Source organism: Lissotriton vulgaris, chromosome 5 (assembly GCF_964263255.1).
Source record: "Lissotriton vulgaris chromosome 5, aLisVul1.2, whole genome shotgun sequence".
Lineage (NCBI taxonomy): Eukaryota > Metazoa > Chordata > Amphibia > Caudata > Salamandridae > Lissotriton > Lissotriton vulgaris.
Genome location: NC_141693.1, coordinates 1,988,089,027 through 1,988,109,097, shown reverse-complemented (window position 1 = coordinate 1,988,109,097; position 20,071 = coordinate 1,988,089,027). Strand labels below are relative to the sequence as shown.

General features: G+C 44.3%; 1 protein-coding gene and 5 non-coding genes across 6 annotated transcripts; all 6 read left to right on the top strand.

The window, feature by feature from the left end:
* Positions 1-4,481: 4,481 nt before the first annotated feature.
* On the top strand, positions 4,482-13,072 carry LOC147717950 (large ribosomal subunit protein eL8-like). Its single transcript, XM_086924734.1, has 8 exons — positions 4,482-4,709; positions 5,613-5,733; positions 5,931-6,080; positions 6,744-6,884; positions 7,250-7,329; positions 7,562-7,692; positions 8,200-8,269; positions 12,857-13,072. Exons 6-8 carry the CDS (start codon positions 7,595-7,597, stop codon positions 12,959-12,961), a joined length of 273 nt encoding a protein of 90 aa, XP_086780860.1. The 5' UTR covers positions 4,482-4,709; positions 5,613-5,733; positions 5,931-6,080; positions 6,744-6,884; positions 7,250-7,329; positions 7,562-7,594; the 3' UTR covers positions 12,962-13,072.
* On the top strand, positions 5,784-5,857 carry LOC147717955 (small nucleolar RNA SNORD24). The gene has a single exon (XR_015296325.1). It is a non-coding gene; the product is annotated as a small nucleolar RNA SNORD24 (small nucleolar RNA).
* Positions 6,549-6,621, top strand: LOC147717954 (small nucleolar RNA SNORD24). The gene has a single exon (XR_015296329.1). It is a non-coding gene; the product is annotated as a small nucleolar RNA SNORD24 (small nucleolar RNA).
* Positions 7,040-7,114, top strand: LOC147717953 (small nucleolar RNA SNORD36). Its single transcript, XR_015296382.1, has one exon. It is a non-coding gene; the product is annotated as a small nucleolar RNA SNORD36 (small nucleolar RNA).
* LOC147717952 (small nucleolar RNA SNORD36) lies at positions 7,421-7,494 on the top strand. Its single transcript, XR_015296282.1, has one exon. It is a non-coding gene; the product is annotated as a small nucleolar RNA SNORD36 (small nucleolar RNA).
* Positions 8,054-8,125, top strand: LOC147717951 (small nucleolar RNA SNORD36). Its single transcript, XR_015296217.1, has one exon. It is a non-coding gene; the product is annotated as a small nucleolar RNA SNORD36 (small nucleolar RNA).
* Positions 13,073-20,071: the final 6,999 nt, after the last annotated feature.

The following is a 20,071-nucleotide window of genomic DNA, read 5'->3' as shown; positions in this document are numbered from 1 at the left end:
TTCAAGACTGCTAAAGAACAGGTACACATCCTACCTTAGAACGTAGCAGGTTGGAGCTCTAAGCTCTCTGACCACTTATGGGGGGCGTTTCAATAAAAACTTTAATATTTGTAGCTTTCAAGAGACATGGGCCACCACTCCGGTGCCTTGGTCAGGGTATGTGGATTTTAGTCAGGAAGCCGGAGTGTTAGGGGTGGGGCACCCTTCTGGTGACTTAATAGTATAGGTGAAACTTTCATCGACCTGTGTGGTCAAGAAGCTAGACATATATGTTCACCCGACTCGATGGGACTGTTAATTAATTTTAATAGCAGTCCTTCCCTAACAGATTATAACATATACGGTCATACTACCCCAAAAACCTAGGAATCACCCTTATTAAGACTGCTGGGGTCGTAAGAATGGTAAAAGAACGGTATTGATGTCATGCAGTGGGTAATTTGTGCAGAATCTCACAAGGGGACTTAACCCAAAACACTTTGAGCATAAGAATGCCCCCAAATTTGAGAATTACCTCCGTGAAATTTAGGTTTGAAATGGTCCAAGTAAATGGTATTGGTCAAACTGGACACCAAAAAACTGAAACATCTTCTGTGTGTAAGCACGATGTTGAAATTGATCAACGTTCCTTTTTTCTGCAATGCATATATTAGCATTATAAAACAAGCATTTGCAATGCAATAGGTCTCGCATTAATTAAGTTTGAGCTATTGGCATTGCTAAATATTGCAACACCAATTGCAACAAAAGTCTATAAATTGTAGGTCAAAAAAATGTGTATTTATTTTTGTAGCAATGGTGGCATGCTGTGCTTTATATGAATATGTTTAAAAGTGAAGTGCGCTATACTGCGATTCCTACAATAGTTAATTGTGGATGTGTTACCAATTGATGTGTGCACTGACGGCTGGTGGTGTCTGTGCCTGTAGAAATTGTGCACTGATGGCTGGTGGTGTGTGTGCCTGGTGGAAGCGTGCACTGCCGGCTGGTGGTGTGTGTGCCTGGTGGAAGCGCGCACTGGCGGCTAGTGGTGTGAATGCCTGGTGAAAGCGTGCACTGACGGCTGGTGGTGTGTGTGTGCCTGGTGAAAGCGTGCACTGACGGCTGGTGGTGTTTGAGCCTGGTGAAAGCGTACACTGATGGCTGGTGGTGTGTGTACCTGGTGAAAGCGTGCACTGACGTCTGGTGGTGTGTGCCTGGTAGAAATGTGCACTGACTGCTGGTGGTGTTTGTGCCCAGTGAAAGTGTGCACTGACGGCTGGTGGTGTTTGTGCCCGATGAAAGCGTGCACTGATGACTGATGGTGTCTGTTCCTGGTGAAAAAGTGCACTGACGGTGTGGTTGTGTGTGGTTGTATGTGTGTTTGTGTGTGTGTGGTTGTATCTGTGGTTGTGTGTTTGTGGTTGTGTGTGTGGTTGTGTGTGTGTGCAGTTGTATGTTTGGTTGTGTGTGTGGCAGTGTGTGTGTGGTTGTGTGTGGTTGTGTGTGTGGTTGTGGTTGAGTATGTGTGGTTGTTTGTGTTGTGTGTGTGTGGTTGTGTGTGTGCTTGTGGTTGTGTTTGTGTGTGGTTGTGTGTGTGGTTGTCTGTGTGTGTGTGTGGTTGCGTGTGTGGTTGTCTGAGTGTGTGTGTGGTTGTGTGTGTTGTTTTTTGTGTTTGTGGCTTTCACCAGGCATACACACCACTAGCCGTCAGTGCATGCTTCCACCAGGCACACACACCACCAGCCGGCAGTGCACACTTCCACCATCCATCAGTGTTCAATTTCTACAGGTACACTGACACACCACCAGCCATCAGTGCACACATCAATTGTTAACGCATCTTTATTTTATTTATTTATTTATAAAATTTCTAGAGCGCACAAATACCTTTCGGTGTCTCGGCGCTGGAGTTCGTTAAGATTGCAGGGAGCTCTTACAGAAACTTACTGGTTAAAAAGCCAAGATTTTAAGTGCTTCCGAAATATAAGTAAGGAAGAACTTGATCTGATATTAAGGGGGAGCTGATTCCACAATTTAGAGGCAGCAACTGTGAAACGTTTGTCACCCCATGTTGCTTTCCTAGTGCGTGGAATATCAAGTAGCTGAGATGCCGCAGAGCGTAAGGAACGATTGGGTTTATGGAAAATGATGGATTTTTTTAGGAAGTCCGGTCCGGTATTGTTCAATGTTTTATAAATGATGCATAGAGCCTTAAACTTTGTGCGGCTTCTGACAGGCAGCCAATGTAGATGGCGAATGATGGGAGAGATGGATGAAAATTTGGGTGTACCAGTTAGGATTCTTGCAGCAGCATTTTGCACTAGTTGTAATTTATTCATGACTTGTTCCTGTGCATTCAGCCATAGTCTGTTGCAATAATCAATTTTTGAGAGGACTAGCGTAGACATTGGGGTTTTACCTGAGTTTGGAGGAAGGAACGGGAGAAGCTTCTTTACCATTCTCAAGGTATAAAAGGACGCTGAAACCACTGCATTGGCATGGCTAAGGAAAGTAAGCTTATTATCGAATAGAACTCCGAGGTACCTAACTTTTAGCACCGGGAGAGGTGGATCTCCCAGCTCTGCTGGCCACCAGACTGGTGACCAAGACGGGGTCAGGTCGCCAAAGAGCATGACCTCCGTCTTGTCGGAGTTTAATTTTAAGCAGTTCTGGTCCATCCAGGTGCAAATCGCTCTCATTCCTTCCTGGAAGTTAGCGGCCACTGCAGCTCCATTTCTGTGAATAGCCAGGACTAATTGAGTGTCATCGGCGTATGATGTTATTCCTATGCCGAATGACTTAATCACCCTTGCTAAGTCCGATACATAGATATTAAAAAGCGTCGGACTTAGCGAGGAGCCCTGAGGAACTCCACAAGGCAAGGTGAAATCAGGCGAATAATAGCTACCCATTTTCACAGACTGTTCTCTGTCTGATAAAAAAGATGCCAGAAGAGTCTTAGCTTTGCCTTGGATGCCCATGGCATCGACACGGTCGATCAAGATGTTGTGATCGACCGTGTCGAAGGCAGCCGATAGATCTAAAAGTATCAAAATTGCTGTGCCGCCTTGATCTAGAATTATTCTGACTTCTTCAGTTGCTTTTATCAGGGCGGTCTTGGTGCCGTGCCCCTTTCTAAACCCAAATTGGGTATCATCTAGTAAGTTGTTGTTATCAATAAAGCTTGAAAGTTGTAAATTCATTGCCTTCTCAAATACCTTAGAAGGATAAGGAAGCGAGGCAATGGGTCGATAGCTTTTTAACTCTGCTGGATTTAGTGTTGATTTTTTTAGAAGGGGCTTCACGATGACTTTCTTCCAGACTTTAGGGTAATCTCCTGTCTGGAACATCGTGTTGCATATATGGGTAAGCACCGGGGCTACCTGATCAGATGCTAATTTAAGAATGCTTGGGGGGCAAGAGTCCATAGGAGATCCTGATTTGACCGCATTCATAATTTCCTCTATAGATGCTTGAGAGAGTGAGGAGAATGATTCCAGGGTTGGTCTGATAGGCATATAAGGAGCGACTGGGCCAGCTGTAGCATCAGAAGTTTTTTTTGTAAAGTTATTAAAGATATCTGTGACTTTTCCTTTAAAAAAATCCGCAATTTCATTACAGAAGGCTTGAGAAGGTTCTATGGAATCAGGAACCATGGGGGTGGATAGCTTTTTTACCACCTGGAATAACTGTTTGCTCGAATTTTGAGCTGATTCTATTTGTGTGGTGTAAAAGTTACATTTTTCCTTAATGAGAAGTTTTTTATAATTTTGCAGGGCTGTCTTGTATCTCTCTTTATCGTTGTTGTCGTAGTTCCTACGCCAGCGTCTCTCTAGATTACGACACCTTTGTCTCTCGAGCCTTAGTAGTTCGGAGAACCAAGGAGCAGAAGGTTTGTTACGGTTAGGCTGCAGTTTTTTGACAGGTGCCACATAATCTAGTGCGTTGTTCAACCAGCGCACGTAGTTATTGGATGCTTCACCTGGGTCATTTGATTCTTTGCATTTAGTGGCTTTGAGTACATTATTAAAAACATGGTGGTCAATATTTTTCCAATCATCCACAATTAACTATTGTAGCAATCGCAGTATGGCGCACTTTTCTTTTAAACATATTCACCCAAAGAGCAGCATGCCATCATTGCTACAAAAATAAATACACATTTTTTTGACCTACAATGTATAGACTTTTGTTGCAATACTTCGGAATGCCAATAGCTCAAACTTAATTAATGCGAGACCTATTGCATTGCAAATGCTTGTTCTGTTGTTGTTGTGTGTTTTGCGCTATATTGTCGTCAATGCTTTGTTCACTACGCTTGAGAATATTTAGTTGGGCGGCGAAATATGATATGTTTATTTTGCCTCGATCAGCCAGGAGGACGCGGTCCCTTTAAGGGCGTAACGCGACCCTTCAACTCTCGCAGACGTACCTCCGCCGCCTGTCCTCTCGCGGTATTTGGCTCAGGATACAAATATTACCCACAATCCTCGTTACTTCCTTTCTCTATCACCGTCAGCCATGGTGAGTGGTATGAGAAAAGTGGCCTGTGCCGATTCCATCCTTCGCCATCCGCTGTCCGGAGTCCCCGGGACCGGCCCCGCGTGGACGGATGGGGCACAGGAGAGTGGTAGCGAGCCAGAGTGGAGGCTATTCCCGCAGAGCGAGCTCAACCGGGGGTGTCCCGGGGACGCGGCAGTGGCGGGGTGAAGGAGCGGCGGAGGCGGGTACGGTGGCCTAGGGGTTCACAGGGTGGGATCGCTGGGCACATGCAGCCCCTGGTGGCGTAGGGCTACACTTTACCTGCGCTTTAAATAGCTTATTAAAAGGGTTGGGTTGCAGAACATTGTTTGCTGTATGCGTTTTGTATGTTGGGCAAGGAGGTTTACTCAACGGCGGTTAATTCAGTGGTTTAGTTCAAGTTTAGTCCAAAAGCATTTAATTGTGTTCAGGTGGCCTTGTGAAGTCACTAAGTATTGTGGCAAGCGTTGGACTAAAAACGAGAGAACGTGCCAGGGTTAAGCAAATGTACCTTTTAGTTGTGACTGTCGCCGTGCCACGCGTTAATGGCATTGCAGCCAGGGTGTTGGTCTAATTTGGTTACGGGTTCATTAGGCTTTAAATGGGGAAATGAACAGGGTGATGTCCCTTTCTGCCACGAAGTACTTGTGGGAGCCACACCAATATAAATCGGCCGTTTCTTCTGTGCTTATTGCAGTTAGCACTTTCAAAAATCTGTGTAGATCATTTGAAACTTCAGAAACAAGTGTTTATGTTGCGACCTGGAACACAGATTGCCCCATGTTCAGTGTGGCACGTGCAAATGACGTGTTTAATGTTTGCTTCGACTAACCGTGATGTACAGATTTCTACAGAGAAATCTGATGCAATCATTTATTTAACTGCATGCGTTCAGGGGTTTTCTTTTAGAACAGTGAGGGGTTTTAGAACATTAGTGTGTTTTTTTCTTCTTCCGCTTCATATGTAGGACGTTTCAGATTGTTCGCATGTTGGCGCAAGGCAGTTTCGGTTCTTATTTAATCGGCATTGTGCTCGAATGATATGCAGATTTTGTTCCAGAATTGCTGTATCGTGAGTATTCATTGTCTGTTTTTATTTTTTTTTCTTAGCCGAAGGGGAAGAAGGCTAAAGGAAAGAAGGTGGCCCCGGCCCCTTCAGTGGTGAAGAAGCTCGAGGCAAAGAAAGTAGTCAACCCCCTCTTCGAGAAGAGACCCAAAAACTATGGCATTGGTGAGTATTGTCCTGCTAGCCACGTGGCCTGAAAACATGTCAAACCTCTGTGCAAATGATGTAAACGAATATTTGCTATCTGAATACTGGTGCTGACACGTATTCCACCAAGATCGCTGATGTACATGGAATTACGAGTGCATCTTCATATGTTCCTGTTTAGGGATCTGTACTTAAGGAGCATTTCTGTCTTGCAGGCCAGGATATTCAGCCCAAGCGTGATCTGACTCGCTTCGTGAAATGGCCCCGCTACATCCGGCTGCAGCGCCAGAGGTCCATCCTCTACAAGAGGCTTAAAGTACCACCTGCGATCAACCAGTTCACGCAGGCCCTGGACCGACAGACTGGTATGTAACCACTCCATTTATGCCTGGCAGTGCCCCACCCAGCATCGTGCCGTAAGCTGCCGGTCACTGAACTAGTTAGGCTGTGCTTATTCCACCATCGTCTTTGACATTTCCTAGAACAGCTCCTTTGTATACCACTCTGAACACAAACCAGATAATCTAGAAATCCCCTAAGGGGAAATGGGCCACTTCTCGCCTCTAAAAGCATATAAATAACCCCAGTGAGTCCTGTGTTCTGGCGGATGTTAAAGGTCTAAAAGTATTCTAACGAGTTTACGGCTGCTGGGGGAGTCTTTGCCCACACATCTGTAATTGGTCCGTGGTGACGCGTAACCCCTTTTCGCCCGTAACTATATGCTGCCCCAAGGTTTAGGTCTTTACATTGATGTAAATCTATCTGACAGCGGTGTAGGAAGTATTATGCGTGGGTGCACACGAGCTCATCGCATCTGCCCAGACAAACGTATGTGCAAATGATGTTAACAATATTTGCTATCTGACAAATCGTGATGGACACCCATCCACCAAGATCGCTGATGCACATACGGCCTTTCGGGGGGTGTGGAGGGGGCAGTTATACCTGTATCTTATTTTGTTAAATCAAGATGCATGCTTGCAGGAGTACTTAAACTCCTGGACTAACCCTGGCCATCTGCATTCCAGCTACTCAGCTCTTTAAGCTTGCCCACAAATACAGACCAGAGACCAAGCAGGAGAAGAGGCAGAGGCTCTTGGCTCGAGCTGAACAGAAGGCTGCGGGCAAGGGGGATGCTCCAACCAAGAGGCCACCGGTGCTCCGTGCAGGTACGTGCATGCGGGGCAGCCTTGCGCAAGCGTGTTTGATGCAGTTACTTCTGGGTGGTGGTCCCTATGGCCATTCTATGTATCCAAGCCTCTTACAACCACTGACCCACTCCCCGGAGTGGCTCCTACTGTACAAATGCGCCAGTGACCTGCTTTTGCAATGATGTTTGAATTTCTTCGTCTGAAAATACGTGTAGATGAAAAACACGAGCTTTTTAACCCTGAGCAAAGCTGGCTGGTTACCACTGGTTTTAACTACATGTTGCTTGCCTTCAGTGTGATCACACCTGGCGTACCTTCTGCAATGTTAAAGGAAGCAATGTAAGTCTTTACATATATTGGCACTAATTAATATCTCTTTGCAGGCGTGAACACAGTAACCACTCTGGTTGAAAATAAGAAGGCCCAATTGGTGGTAATTGCCCATGATGTGGACCCCATCGAGGTATGTACTTTTCTGTCATCACCTGGTTGTTAGCTTCTTTCACGTATGGCTTTTAATGTAGTTCATGATTTGTTGCCAAGCAGCCCGTTGATTGCAGTGATGTATGAATTTCTTCACCTGACTCCCAATGAAGAGTTAAACTTGAGCTTTTTAACCCTGAGCAATCGAGAAGCCAATGTTTTGTGTGGTCTGTCTCCATATGCTTTCTCTACAACTCTGCCTTCTCTTCCAGCTTGTAGTTTTCTTGCCTGCTCTCTGCCGTAAAATGGGCGTGCCATACTGCATCATCAAGGGCAAGGCCAGGCTCGGGCGACTAGTCCACAGGAAGACCTGCACTTCGGTTGCCTTCACGCAAGTTAATCCGTGAGTTTCAATTCGTTTGCTACCTACCAAATGTCTGGGTGGCAGGGTTGGTTAAATTCAAGGGGAGCTTAGAGGGCAGTTTGAAGTTGGTCTATATTTGAAAAATATCCATGTGCATTTTTTTGTGCTGTGCTAATATACGGTTAGGATTTTGGTCCGACTTAGACCTAATTGCGGTAGAGGCCTGGGTGGGGTTGGTTTTATGGGGCTGTAGCCAGTTACGTTTGTGATACATCTGTAAATCTTCTGTAATTTGGATGGTTTAGCTGGTTACTATGACTTTATTTTTGTTGGCTTGTGGAACTGCTGGGTCCTACACTTGTGCACTGGCCTGTAAAACTCTTTTGCTGGAAACCTTCTATGGCGATGATGTATCGAATTTCTTCACCTGAATAAATCATGTGGCTTTTTGAGCTTTTTAACCCTGAGCCAAATAGATGGTTTCTAAAAAAATAAAAAAAATCAACTTGATGTTTCTGCTGTAACTGACTATGGTTCCTTCAACAGGGAAGATAAGGGTGCGCTAGCCAAGCTGGTAGAGGCCGTCAGAACCAACTACAATGACCGATACGATGAGGTAAGACTCGCTGCAATAATAGCAATCAAAGTGGGGAGGGGAGATTCAATTGTCCGTTCAATTCCCCCGTGCAATACATATAATCAAAATGGTGAATGGACACTTGTAACCACGTTACAAACAGATTTGATGGATCACCCTCAACGCTGTTACTCGTGCAGTTTATATCGTTTTTCCGCCCCACATATGCGTTATGGCATTATCATTGGGTGTTCCAAATTTGTGCTACATGCCAGCCTCAAGCCGGAGGCAATCTCTGGTGTAGCGTGGTAGTGTCCAGAGATGAAAAGGGAGGGCCCCCAGTGAAATAGAAAAAATTCACTAAAACAAACTCACCTGGATAAGTTTTTAATTGTCAGGTGCGAGTTTTCATAATTTAAAAACAAGGGGTATAATGGGAGATCATGTTAATGAATCTCTTTATATCACTTCAGAGTCTATCTGTTTCTGTCCCATCTTGCCCAGCCGGGTCTGAGGGACATTCGTCAGGACAAAACACAGATAGAAAAATGTTAAAGGTGTTGATTTACACACAATTTGTGATATATAGTGATTATGTAATCACTCTGTATCCATATAGGCTTGTTGCACCTGTAATAGAAGGAAACACAAAAATACTGTGGGGGTAATAATAATACAGAGTTTTGTAAATCGCGAACAGCTACCTCACGAGGAGGTGTCCCGGCGCTGAAGAACAAGATGTAATGACCGCGGGAAGAGGGTGACATCTAGCGTGGCTGGGCAAACAGCCAGGTTTTCAGCACATGCTTGAAACAGACTTCTGAAGGGGACTATTAAAGAGCAAGGGGGAGCGAGTTCCACAGTGTCGCCACGTTGGCCGAGAAAGTTCGTCCTCCCAGTCGGGCTCTTTTTGCTCTGGGAACTGCAAGTCTGACATAGTTGTTGGATCTGAGGGAACGAAATTGAGTGTACCTTGGTAGTCAATCTTTCAGGTAATTTGGGCAGTTACCATAAATAGATCTGAAGGCCAGAGTAAGTGCTTTAAATTTTATTCTGCTTGCAACTGGTAGCCAATGAAGGGAGAGGAGATACGGAGAGACTGAGTGTTTGAAAGGAATCCTCATTAAAAGTCTCGCAGCCGCATTTTGGACCAGTTGCAGTTGCTGTATAAGGTACTTTGGTAGGCCCAGATACAGACCGTTAGCGTAATCCAGCCTGGATGTAACTGTGGCGTGGATTAGTTTTACGGCAGCTAGCTGGTAGAAGTCGAAGGATCTTGCGTAGATTCCTCAGCTTGCTCATACAGCAGCCAGCAACTTGCTGGATGTGTGATGCAAAGGACAACTTGTCATCCCACCGCACCCCTAGATTTCTTGCAGAATGGCTGGGCGAGGGGGCTTGTCCCATCTCCATAAGGTATAGCACTCTTCAAATTTGCTTATTTAGCTCTCATTCGATATACTCAATTACAGATATATAGTGATGCCTTATTGCATTCATATGGATTGCAAATTAAGAGACAATCCTGTTATGGTATAGGGGGAGCATTTTGCCTTCTATGCCGCCCTTATCTGACACCTACTGTCTGAGCTTATGAGTGGAAACGCAAGATGATAGTCATGAAACCTTTAAGACCGGCAAGACCTGGCTTGGCAGGCCGGTTTGGACTGTTCCCATGAGTAACAGGGACAATACTGATTGCATGATGACGTGCATATGGCTGGATCTGAATTGGGCGCGAATTGAGCTAAAGAACTGATAGATTTAACCCAGATCTAATGTCTAAAGTTTCAGCGCTCCGTACATCTCCTGGTTTTTCCTTTGAGCTTATCTGAGTAACTGGAACTGGTATGTAAAGTGGCTGTGTGACCTCGACATAGAATACCTACCAACTTCCTTTTGGACCAGGCTGTCATTTCCCTAACTTTTAGTGTAACCGTGCATAGCTGTGACTGAGCAGTCCTGATTACACAAATTAACATGTCTTAAGCATTTAAACTACACTAAAACGAAGAAACGAGACAAGAAATTTGTTAAAAAGATTCTATTTTTTTCACCCCAAAAATTGACCAGAGATGTACTGTATTTGCACATTCAACACATTTGTCACTTTAGCTAGGCAAGATTAAGTTGGGCAAGATGTAGTGTGGCCAATTAAGGTGCCCAGCAAGGTCCACAAAAGTACATTCTCCAGTGCAATGGACTAATGTTCCTGTACGTTGGTTCACAAGCTTGGCGATCCTGAATACAGGCAGAGTTTTTGTCGCCACTAGACTACCAGTCACCCCGTACAGCAGTTTCTTTGTGGTGTTAACTTGCCCCCCGGCCATGTGAGCTGTACTTTGATTACTTTCCTGGGTCCTGCATTGTTAACTTGGGGGAGGGGGTCCACTTCACTGCAGCCTTTCTTCACTTGATCATTGGTTCAGGCCCCTTCACTACAGTGATATGAATTCTGGGTACCATGGATGTCCTTTTATGCTCCGAAAATGCCCTCAGTCAATCCGGATTTAAAGTGGCATCTAGCCATTCCCTAAGTTTCCATTTTGCCCACTGACATGGCAGAACCCCTCTCGACCTTCAGAGGCAGCTTACTCTTTTACTTTTCTGGACCACACCCATGCGGTTACCTGCCAGGGAGAGACGCTACCTCCTTTCCTGTCCCCATATGCAGGTTTCTATTTTTTGTTCCTGGCAGTTTACGTGTCTTACTCACAGAGTTCTATGGGCTTGCTGTAGGGGTGATGTACAGCAGTCATAAAAGCAGTTTTTACGTCCTATACTACACAATAAAACTACAACAATATTAAAATCGTATATTTTAAGGAACCCATTAAACAAGGTGCTGTCATTTTACAGGTTTTAAATACATAAAATCGTAAATCCATGTCAGTTATATCATCAAGCATTGTCTGTTGTAAAGTGCGGGTGCGTATGGTCCATGACCAACCTAAGAATTTTGCTACGGCAATTGCCAAGTAAGGTGAGCAATCAGATTCCAATATTCTTATCGCCTCTAAACCCCTTCGCGTACCTAAGTTTAGGCACACTGGCTTTACCCATTTTCGTCGTGGATTAGCATAGAGTGGACAAACAAAATGTGGGCGGTGTTCTGTCACATCTTTACAGTAGGGACATTTATCATCCAAATTTGGTGACCATTTATGGGTAAACGCTTTTGTAGGTAATGTCACAATAAGGCTCACAAAATGGTAGATGTAATATCCAGATAACATCCTGTTAAGTTGGTGTTAGAGCCTATGCTTAGGGTCGACGGCCATACCATTTCCCAATACATGTGCTTAAGTGTAGCCTTTGGAAAGCTTTCAAGATTGGAAGAATTCCACAAATGCTCTAATTCCAACTTACTGAGCAGCCCTCTTATTTGTTTTAACCACAAGATCGAATGAAAGCGGTCAGCGCTAATATCCTTAAGGGCAGTTGCATAATGCACAAGTTCAGGAGTGGTCATAATAAGTCTCCAATATAATAGCGGTCGTAGCCTTGCCAGGTCCTTGATGTTTTTCCTGCCTAGGTCATATGCCAATGGTACAGTAGGAGTACTTTGGGGAACCCCAACCAGTCGCTGAATAAAACGATATTCCGCCAATGTTAGTTGTTTCAAATTGGAGATACCCCAAAGTTCTCAACCGTATAAGGAGGCACTAATCACCTTCATATTATATATTTCTAGGGCAGGGGTGATGGGCTTGGTCAATGAGATTTTGTGTTTATGACCCACTACTCCTGCCAACTGGTAGAATTTTAACACCGCCAGATCAATATGATTTTTCCAGCTCAGATTACATCAGATTTATTCCCAAATACGTAAAGACCTCAACCTGTTCTAGATGGATACCATTAAAATTTATTGAGCCCCTGAATGTGTTCCGCAGGTTCAGGCACATGAACTTTGATGTATTTATCTCAAGTCCACGTGTTTTGCAGAACTCCCCGAAGGCGTTAACTGCCTTCTGGTGTCCACTCGGTGTTCGGGATACTATGAGCGTGTTGTCCGCGAACATGAGTATGGGCACACGTGCCCCTGGCAGAATCGGTGGGAGAGCTACGATGCCGTTGATATAAATGGAAAACAGTGTTGGTGCCAAGACACACCCCTGCCGTACATATACTAAAAGGGAGGCTTGGGGGCTTGCCATTACTATCAACTGAGTAGGCCGTGAAGCTTACAGACTACAGTGGCAGTCAGATTTTTTCCTTTGCCATTCGCACGGTGGTGCAATCTGTGCTACAGTCCCTGGGTGACTATCTTGCAGGAACTTAAAAGTAGGTTAATGTATGACAATTGGGTGTAAGCCAATGTAATATGCACGTTTTTAGACAATGCCTCTTGATTGAATGTTTAGTTAGCTGGCCTCAGTGCACTGATGTGAAAAAGCAGCAGTCCAAAACTCTAGGTGACAATAGAAAGGGGTATTAACTTATTCATTTTATGCACGGATATCATTTCTGTTTCAGTGAGCTTGCCATTGATGGGTGCACTCTGTTTGACTAGACAATTGTTTTTACTAGTATGTCATTATTGCACTGTTTACCTGAATTCATTTATTTTCGCTTTTCTGAGTATTTGTGCCACTGGTTGTCTGATCTGTTTTTCTGTTTCAGATTCGTCGTCACTGGGGTGGTGGTATCCTGGGACCCAAATCAGTGGCTCGCATTGCAAAACTTGAGAAAGCCAAGGCAAAGGAGCTGGCCACCAAGCTGGGTTAAGTCAACAGCATCTGTTCTGTACATAATAAACTATGAAAGAAAAATGCTGTATTGTGTTTTTTTCTGAAATAAAATTATTTGGCAAGTCCCTGACTTGAAGCTCTAAACTGACTTTGGAAGTGTAGATTCGTCTTTAACCCCTTCCGTGCGGCCGCGATTTTCCCCGTGTGCGGCTGCCGGCAGAACACGGGCGGGCCATGACGAACCCCAGCCGTCATCAGCACACGAGCACCGTAGTGCATGACGGCTGGGGTTCGTCACCAGCATGGAAGGGGTTAAGACTACACTTTTTTTTTTTTGTTTCAGTAGTTTCCATTAGTGCAAGAGCTGAGTGTTGATGGGGAACATGATCGCGAGATGGAGTCCCTCAGCTCTACAGCATCTTGCTGAGCTAGCAAACTACCCCAAGCGGTTTTTACTCCAGGGAGAAGTGGAAGCTTTTTGAGCTAACAAAGCAGGCTTGCCCTGTATCTCAGCAGATGGAACTTAAAACTCTGCAAATTCCATCAAGTATCTTCCAGGCACTGTATCCATTTCCCATTCATAAATGCACCATAAAGTCCTTGGTTTGGCGTGGGCTAGTTTGAAATTCGTATATGGTGTGCATCTCTCCAGCCTTCTAGGGTGACTTCCATCCAAGTCACCGGTAAGTGGAAGAGAAGGTACTCGCACTGCACGATTATGGCCGTACTATGGAACCATTGACATCTTCAGCCATTGGTCTAGAATGCGCTGTTAATGTAATTTTGTAGGACGTTTCAGTTTTTTAAAAATCTCAAACCGTTTTGTTTGTCTTTAAAACACACAGGTTTTAAAATAAAATAGTCCAATCCAGCTGAATGGAGTTATATCCAGAAGTCGCCATGGAGTAGTTGACATGTGAAAGAAAAGTTCTGCAGAAGTGAGTCTTGGGTGGGACGAGTAGGCCTAGAGCATTAGGATACAATGGAGTGTTAAAGGAAACCCATGTACAATGGGGGATGAAACTTGGTGCAATGAGAGAATGTGGTAATTGTTTCATAATGAACTTTATTAAATGCATTTGTAATAGTCTGGAGGAAAAGAAGAGAGTAACAGCAGGTGGGTTAAGAATATTGGGATTTGGGTAAACCTAGATAATATGGGGCGTCTTGGTTGGTGGATGGTGTAGGGTAAAGGAGCTCACAGGAAATAAATACCTGTGAGTATATACTAGTGTCCAGAATGCATTTAGTATCGTCGAATCTGGTTTGAGCAAGTGAAGACAAGCTTTTCCCTTTGAAAGGGGATCACCAGATTTTTGGCCATCCATCAATAGGACAGTATTGCGAGTTGAGTTTTGATTATTTAGTTCCATTTCGTGACAATGTTTCTTGTTGGATGGGTTTTGGAGGCAGTCAGTCACCCGTATTGTTCAATACTTCTGTGAAAGTCCCTATTAATGATGGTAGTCTAGGCTCAGTCTTGCCTAATTTTCAGACTACTGATTTTTCATTTTAAGAATTTATAGTAGTCTACGTTAGATAATTATTGGTAGCTTAGAATGTTGAGGAGATTTGAGATTGTCTGTAGAACCTAATTCAGTATTGCATTACTGCCATTGTTGACCCAATTTTCACAGTAAATTGTTTTGCCATACCGTTTGGTGTGACCATTGGAGCTAGTCCAGATTTGGGCATGCAGCGCGTTAGTGTTTTTAATGTCTAGTTTTCAGAGTTTACTGCATTGTTAATTATGTTGAAGTGAGTAATTGTGAGATGGTTCATTTTTTTGATGTAAGCAGGGCTAAAAGGTCGAGGTTTGAACTATTGAAATAGTAAGCCACGTTAGAGGATTATTTTTTTCGGATGAGAATCACCTGGCACCTTGTTTGGTGTCTTTCAATTTCTTCCAAAATGTGTGGAATCGTACTGTGGGCTTCCTCTGTAAAGAGCAGGACATCTCTGTATGCAGCAGCCTTTTCTGGACCAGAGGAGAGAAAGATCGCTGGGATGTTACCATTAGTTTTATTAGTCCTAGTTTATTATATTACTATTTTAGGGGTTTTAGTTGCCTGTGGAGGATCCTTTCATGTGCCTCAGCGTGAATTCAAGTGTTTTTCTTATGGTTTGGTAGGAATTTGTGGTCACATATTTCTTGTCGCATTAATATTAATCATCAAACCTATTCTTATCGCTTTAAAGGCATCCCAAAAAGTCACAGGGGAGGTGTCAACATTTTCATTTAACAAGTGAGGAATATCTAAAGAGAAGCTTTGCAATTCTGCAGAATCGCCAGTAGATCATTCATCCTGCATTGTTTTTGTGGAGTAGGGGCGTCTCCTAGCCTAACACCCATGGATATACAGGCATGGTCGGATACTACTATTGGCTTGATTTGTGGGTTTGATGTTAATTGGAGGTGTTGACTTTCAATTACTAATCTATTCTACTTACACCCTCATGACTTTCTCCAGAAGTCACTGCCAGAAGGGTTGCGAGTTTTCCATATGTCAGTAAGGTTCTTGACTTTGCACAGGCTCAGCAATTTGACATGTGCTTTGGTAAAAACTTGACTTTCGAGACCCTATTGATGGTGCCATCTAAGGGAGGTTGAAAACTCCCAATATTTTACCCAAATTTGATGGTATGACGTGAATTTCTTTATGTAGTATTGACAAATTCTGGTGCGTCATTGTTTGGGGTACCAATATAAACTATATAGAATGCTGTATCGCCTTTTGCTAGTAGAATACGCTATCGGCCATCTTTCTCATATTGTTGATTGTATTGCAATGTTAGATCATTTCACGATCCGGGTGATCAACCTGGTTTTTTTTCCCCTATTGGGCAGGGGAACTATTCACACCAGTGGTTAATTAGTAAAAATATAACGGCCGGGGCTCTTGCCAGGAGGAAGCTTGCACTAGCCCATTTCTCATGTTGGCGCCCTCTAAAATAAAACAACCACGAAAGTGGGGAGAGTATGTGGTGTAATGGCCCAAGCTGCTGACTTGGCAGCGGGGGTTCGAGTCTCTGTTCGGTTCAACATTCTCTTTCTGGGTAAATCACTTCATCTCCTGGTGCATAAATGTCCTTAACTGGTGCTCATGAAAAGAAACTCTGCTGAGCACCGAATACCACCAGCTCAAATGAAGGAATTACCAAAGGCAAGAAGGTTGTTGCTTCCTCTAAGAAAGCACATTCTCAGTGCGCACCTTGATGCTGTCCTGCCCACAAATGTAACCATCAGAACACCCACTTGTGTCCCTTAGCTAAACTGCAACTGAAGAGCACTTCACACAGAATAACACCCTTGTCATTATTTCCCATATTGTAGGGTTGCTAGCTTTACGCTACCGTGTTAAATCATAAACTCTGAACATTTAGTGCTAGAAATGCTGTGTTTTCTTCAATCCATTTTATTGTCCACACTTTAGACCGGTTTGTTTTTTTCTTCGCTTACAAAGAATATGCCTCTGGACATGAGGACACACCAGGCGGCTTACTAGGCAGCAGCCACAGGAGAGCAGAAATTAATTTGAATTACTGGGCTATCGATCTGCTGGAGGAGAAAAATCTTTTAGACCTGGCCTGGTGAAATAAATGCTGGTGTTGAGCACCAGAAAGCACTGGCACAAAGTAAGCACTGGTGTATATATATACAAACAATTAAAGTGCACAGAACATGTTAAAACAGTATAATAAAACAAGTGCAATCCATGAAGAAAAGGGCAGCATATAAATTATAGCTATACCAATCATGAAGGGGAGGAGGGTACATTATAGTCCAATCACACGTTGAGGTCAACATTAGGCCTTTCTGAGTCACTAGGATGGCTACCAGCCTGAAAAGAGCCTTTTTGACGTAAGACCTATTATAGGACATAAAATTTCGCACGAAGCTAAAACCTCAGAACAGTAGGATTAAAGGACTTTGAGGAATAGTAATGATAAATCCAACGATATGGTATTGTTGAATTTCTTGTACAGACAAGAAGTTACAACTTTTTTGGTCTATAAGCCAAAATTCAACCTTGTATTGCTCTTCCCTGATTGGTCGGAGAAAAGTGGGTGAGCCTGGTGGCTTTGAAGAGGTGATAAATGACCCCTGGGGTTAGGAAGCCTCTCTGGGAGGAGCAATTGCTGTGCATAGGAATGCCAGAGCCAAGGGGCGGCATAGTAAATAATAATCTTCGAGGGAAGACGAGCTATAGACATTTTCATTTACAACTCGCCTCTTTGAACCAAGACACATACTAGGCGTAAGAAAGGAATGAGCAGATGCAAGGGGAGAGACTATGGAGATTGGCCATCATAGGGGTGCGTTAAGCCATCTCTTCTCACTCTGCTGAAAATTCGAATATATTGACTTTTGGAAGAATAGTAGTTTCTGGGTTAACATTGTGCCACACTTTGGAGGAAGTTATCATGCTCTGGAGATGTTGCACTGCATGCACCTCATTGGAAAGGGGCAGGCGCGCAACACCCATTGGACTCAACTGGCTCCCCCCTCCCGTTGTGTGTGGAGCCTGGGATGAGACCGCTTTCCAGGCGCACACACAGCTGCATCCACGCACTTCACAGGTCTTTAAAAGACCATTTGCATGGTAATGAGGCCTGGGATGAGACTGCTTCTAAGAACCTCTGCAGCTCCACTCTGCCTATTGATTACAGATTCAGCAGCCCCCGAACTTTGGCTCTAATTGTGTCTGGACAGGGGTGCCTTCCTGCTTGACCCCAGAGAACACTGAATAAGTATCCGAGAGGGGTGGTGCCACTGGGATCTGCTCTTTGAAACCTGAGAAACAGAAGGGCCCACACTGAAGAGTTTGATGTGCATTCACCAGGCCCTGCAACTCTGAAGATTGCGCCTTTTGTTGTGTTTTATTATGTTATGTTTTCTTATGCTATGTTTTCTTATGTTACGCTATGTTTAGTTATGCTGTGTTGTCTTTAGTTATGCTGTGTTGTCTTTAGTTATGCTGTGTTGTCTTTAGTTATGCTGTGTTGTCTTTAGTTATGCTGTGTTGTCTTTAGTTATGCTGTGTTGTCTTTAGTTATGCTGTGTTGTCTTTAGTTATGCTGTGTTGTCTTTAGTTATGCTGTGTTGTCTTTAGTTATGCTGTGTTGTCTTTAGTTATGCTGTGTTGTCTTTAGTTGTGCTGTGTTGTCTTTAGCTTTGTTGTGCTGTGTTGTCTTTAGCTTTGTTGTGCTGTGTTGTCTTTAGCTTTGTTGTGCTGTGTTATGGGTGAGTGTTGTGAAGGTTGAGGGGTTGAGGGGGTGTGAGGGTGGAGGGGGTATGAGGGTTAAGGTGTGTGAGGGGGTGTTAGGGTTGAGAGGGTGAGTGAAGGTGTGAAGTTGTATGAGGGGTTATGAGGGTGTGGGGGTGAGTGAAGGTGTGAGAGGGGGTAGATGTTAAATACACATATGCCAGCTGCTGGGTCTTCATAAACCATTTGTTACTGCTCAACTGGAATTTCCGTAGAATGCGTCCCATCTGTACAAATATGGCTGCAGTATGTCAGACTTTGGGGAGGAAGGGGAAGGGGGTCTGCCAAGACTATTCACATCATAAATTGTTCATAAACTTAATCCCCATCGGCTTTTGGAATACTATTTAATAAATTATTTATGCTGTGGCGCAGTTCCTTTTTATAGTTCTGGTTAGGAAAGTTCCAGTAAAGCCACCAAAACAACGTAACAAAAAAAAGTGTTTGATCCCAAATGAACAGTGAACTGTTTTCTTAACGTGGCGGCTGCTGACACCTCGATCTGAGGCGTTTAATAGAACGATAGTACATTTGCAGATATTTCCCCACAGTCTTTGAGTAAAATAACTGCGGGCTGTTGATACGGCGCACAGCCTAGCAGGGAAAAGCAGGCGGCACACTGAACTTAATGAACAACGCAGCGGGGCACTGCCACATCCTATACCGCGCCTGGATGCTCATACGAGCCACTGGCGGCCAAGCATATTCTAAAAAGTAAAATAAAATAGATGTAAAAAGATTCGCTTAAATGCTCCCAACTCAGAAGCATCTTACTATCCATACTCTTCAAGGCGCATAGGACTTGCACGTATGATAGGACATCAGAAAAGGCACATGTCGTCAGAGTTCGAGGGATTTTGATTTCAGTTATGAAAAAGTTAAGAAACCTTTTGACGGATGAAGGTGAAACACAATTTGTAAAAAAAAAACCACAAAGGCCTGACAAATGACCTAAATGTTTTTAGCATAACACGTTTTATGATTTTCTTTGTGCCACAAATTGTGCTCCCGTCACCCGGGAGCAGCTGGGTCATTACCTACCGCGTGGCTTCTCGCGAGCGGTCAGGTATGCGTGCGCTCGCGGCGCCTTGCCCTCATTTGCCTATCGTTCTGGGTTTTACACATTTTCCTGGCTAAAATATCGGAGTGAAGTACTCCTTAGTTTGGACACATCAATCTACCCATGACTTGACTGATGTTGAGTGACCAAGTTGCAGTATAGCAGCTCCCTGTAGCGTGCCTCTACGAAACATCTATTTGGTCCAATCTCTTACCCGAATGCTCCTTGTTCCTCATAATGTTGTAAGAAAATAGGCACACTTTTAAAATGTTCGACGCTGCTTAGTACCTACGTGTATACTCTCCCGCATAACTGCCAGTTTGAAAATGGCAGCCACAGAGCTTCCGCGTCCACAACTCCTGGCAGCCCCCACGCTCTTCTCTTCCGAATCCCGCCCTTCCCTTCTCTGCCTTCTACGAGTCCGGTGCCAAGATGGCGGCAAAGCGGAGTCTGGAAGATTCCAGAAGGTTCTGTGGCCTGGAGGAAACTGAGTTCACTCTGAGTCTAAATCTTGCCAGACATCAAAGAAAGAAAAGAACCCCAGTGGTGAGCCTAGCCCTGGGGACAGTAGCAGTTCTGGTGGAGAGAGCAGCCCGAGCCTGGGAGCAGTACCGAGCATAGCGAAGGCGGGGAGCAGATCTCAGACGACGACGAGAGCCAAGACGGAGGAGTCCACCCAGACGAGGAGGAACGTGGTAAGCCACCGAGAAGGGGCGCGGGGCTCCCAAGGCATCAGAAGAAGGGTCTGCTGGTGGATCTGGGTTGAACATCTTTGTCAATGACGGAAGCTTCCTGGAGCTCTTCAAGCGAAAGATGGTGG

What these genes read in the sequence shown, in the direction of transcription:
- LOC147717950 (XM_086924734.1), top strand. Translation starts at nt 7,595, where the DNA reads ATGGGCGTGCCATACTGCATCATCAAGGGCAAGGCCAGGCTCGGGCGA. An exon ending in GCCTTCACGCAAGTTAATCC is followed by an intron (nt 7,693 to 8,199) that starts GTGAGTTTCAAT and finishes TTCCTTCAACAG; the next exon opens with GGAAGATAAGGGTGCGCTAG. An exon ending in ACAATGACCGATACGATGAG is followed by an intron (nt 8,270 to 12,856) that starts GTAAGACTCGCT and finishes TTTCTGTTTCAG; the next exon opens with ATTCGTCGTCACTGGGGTGG.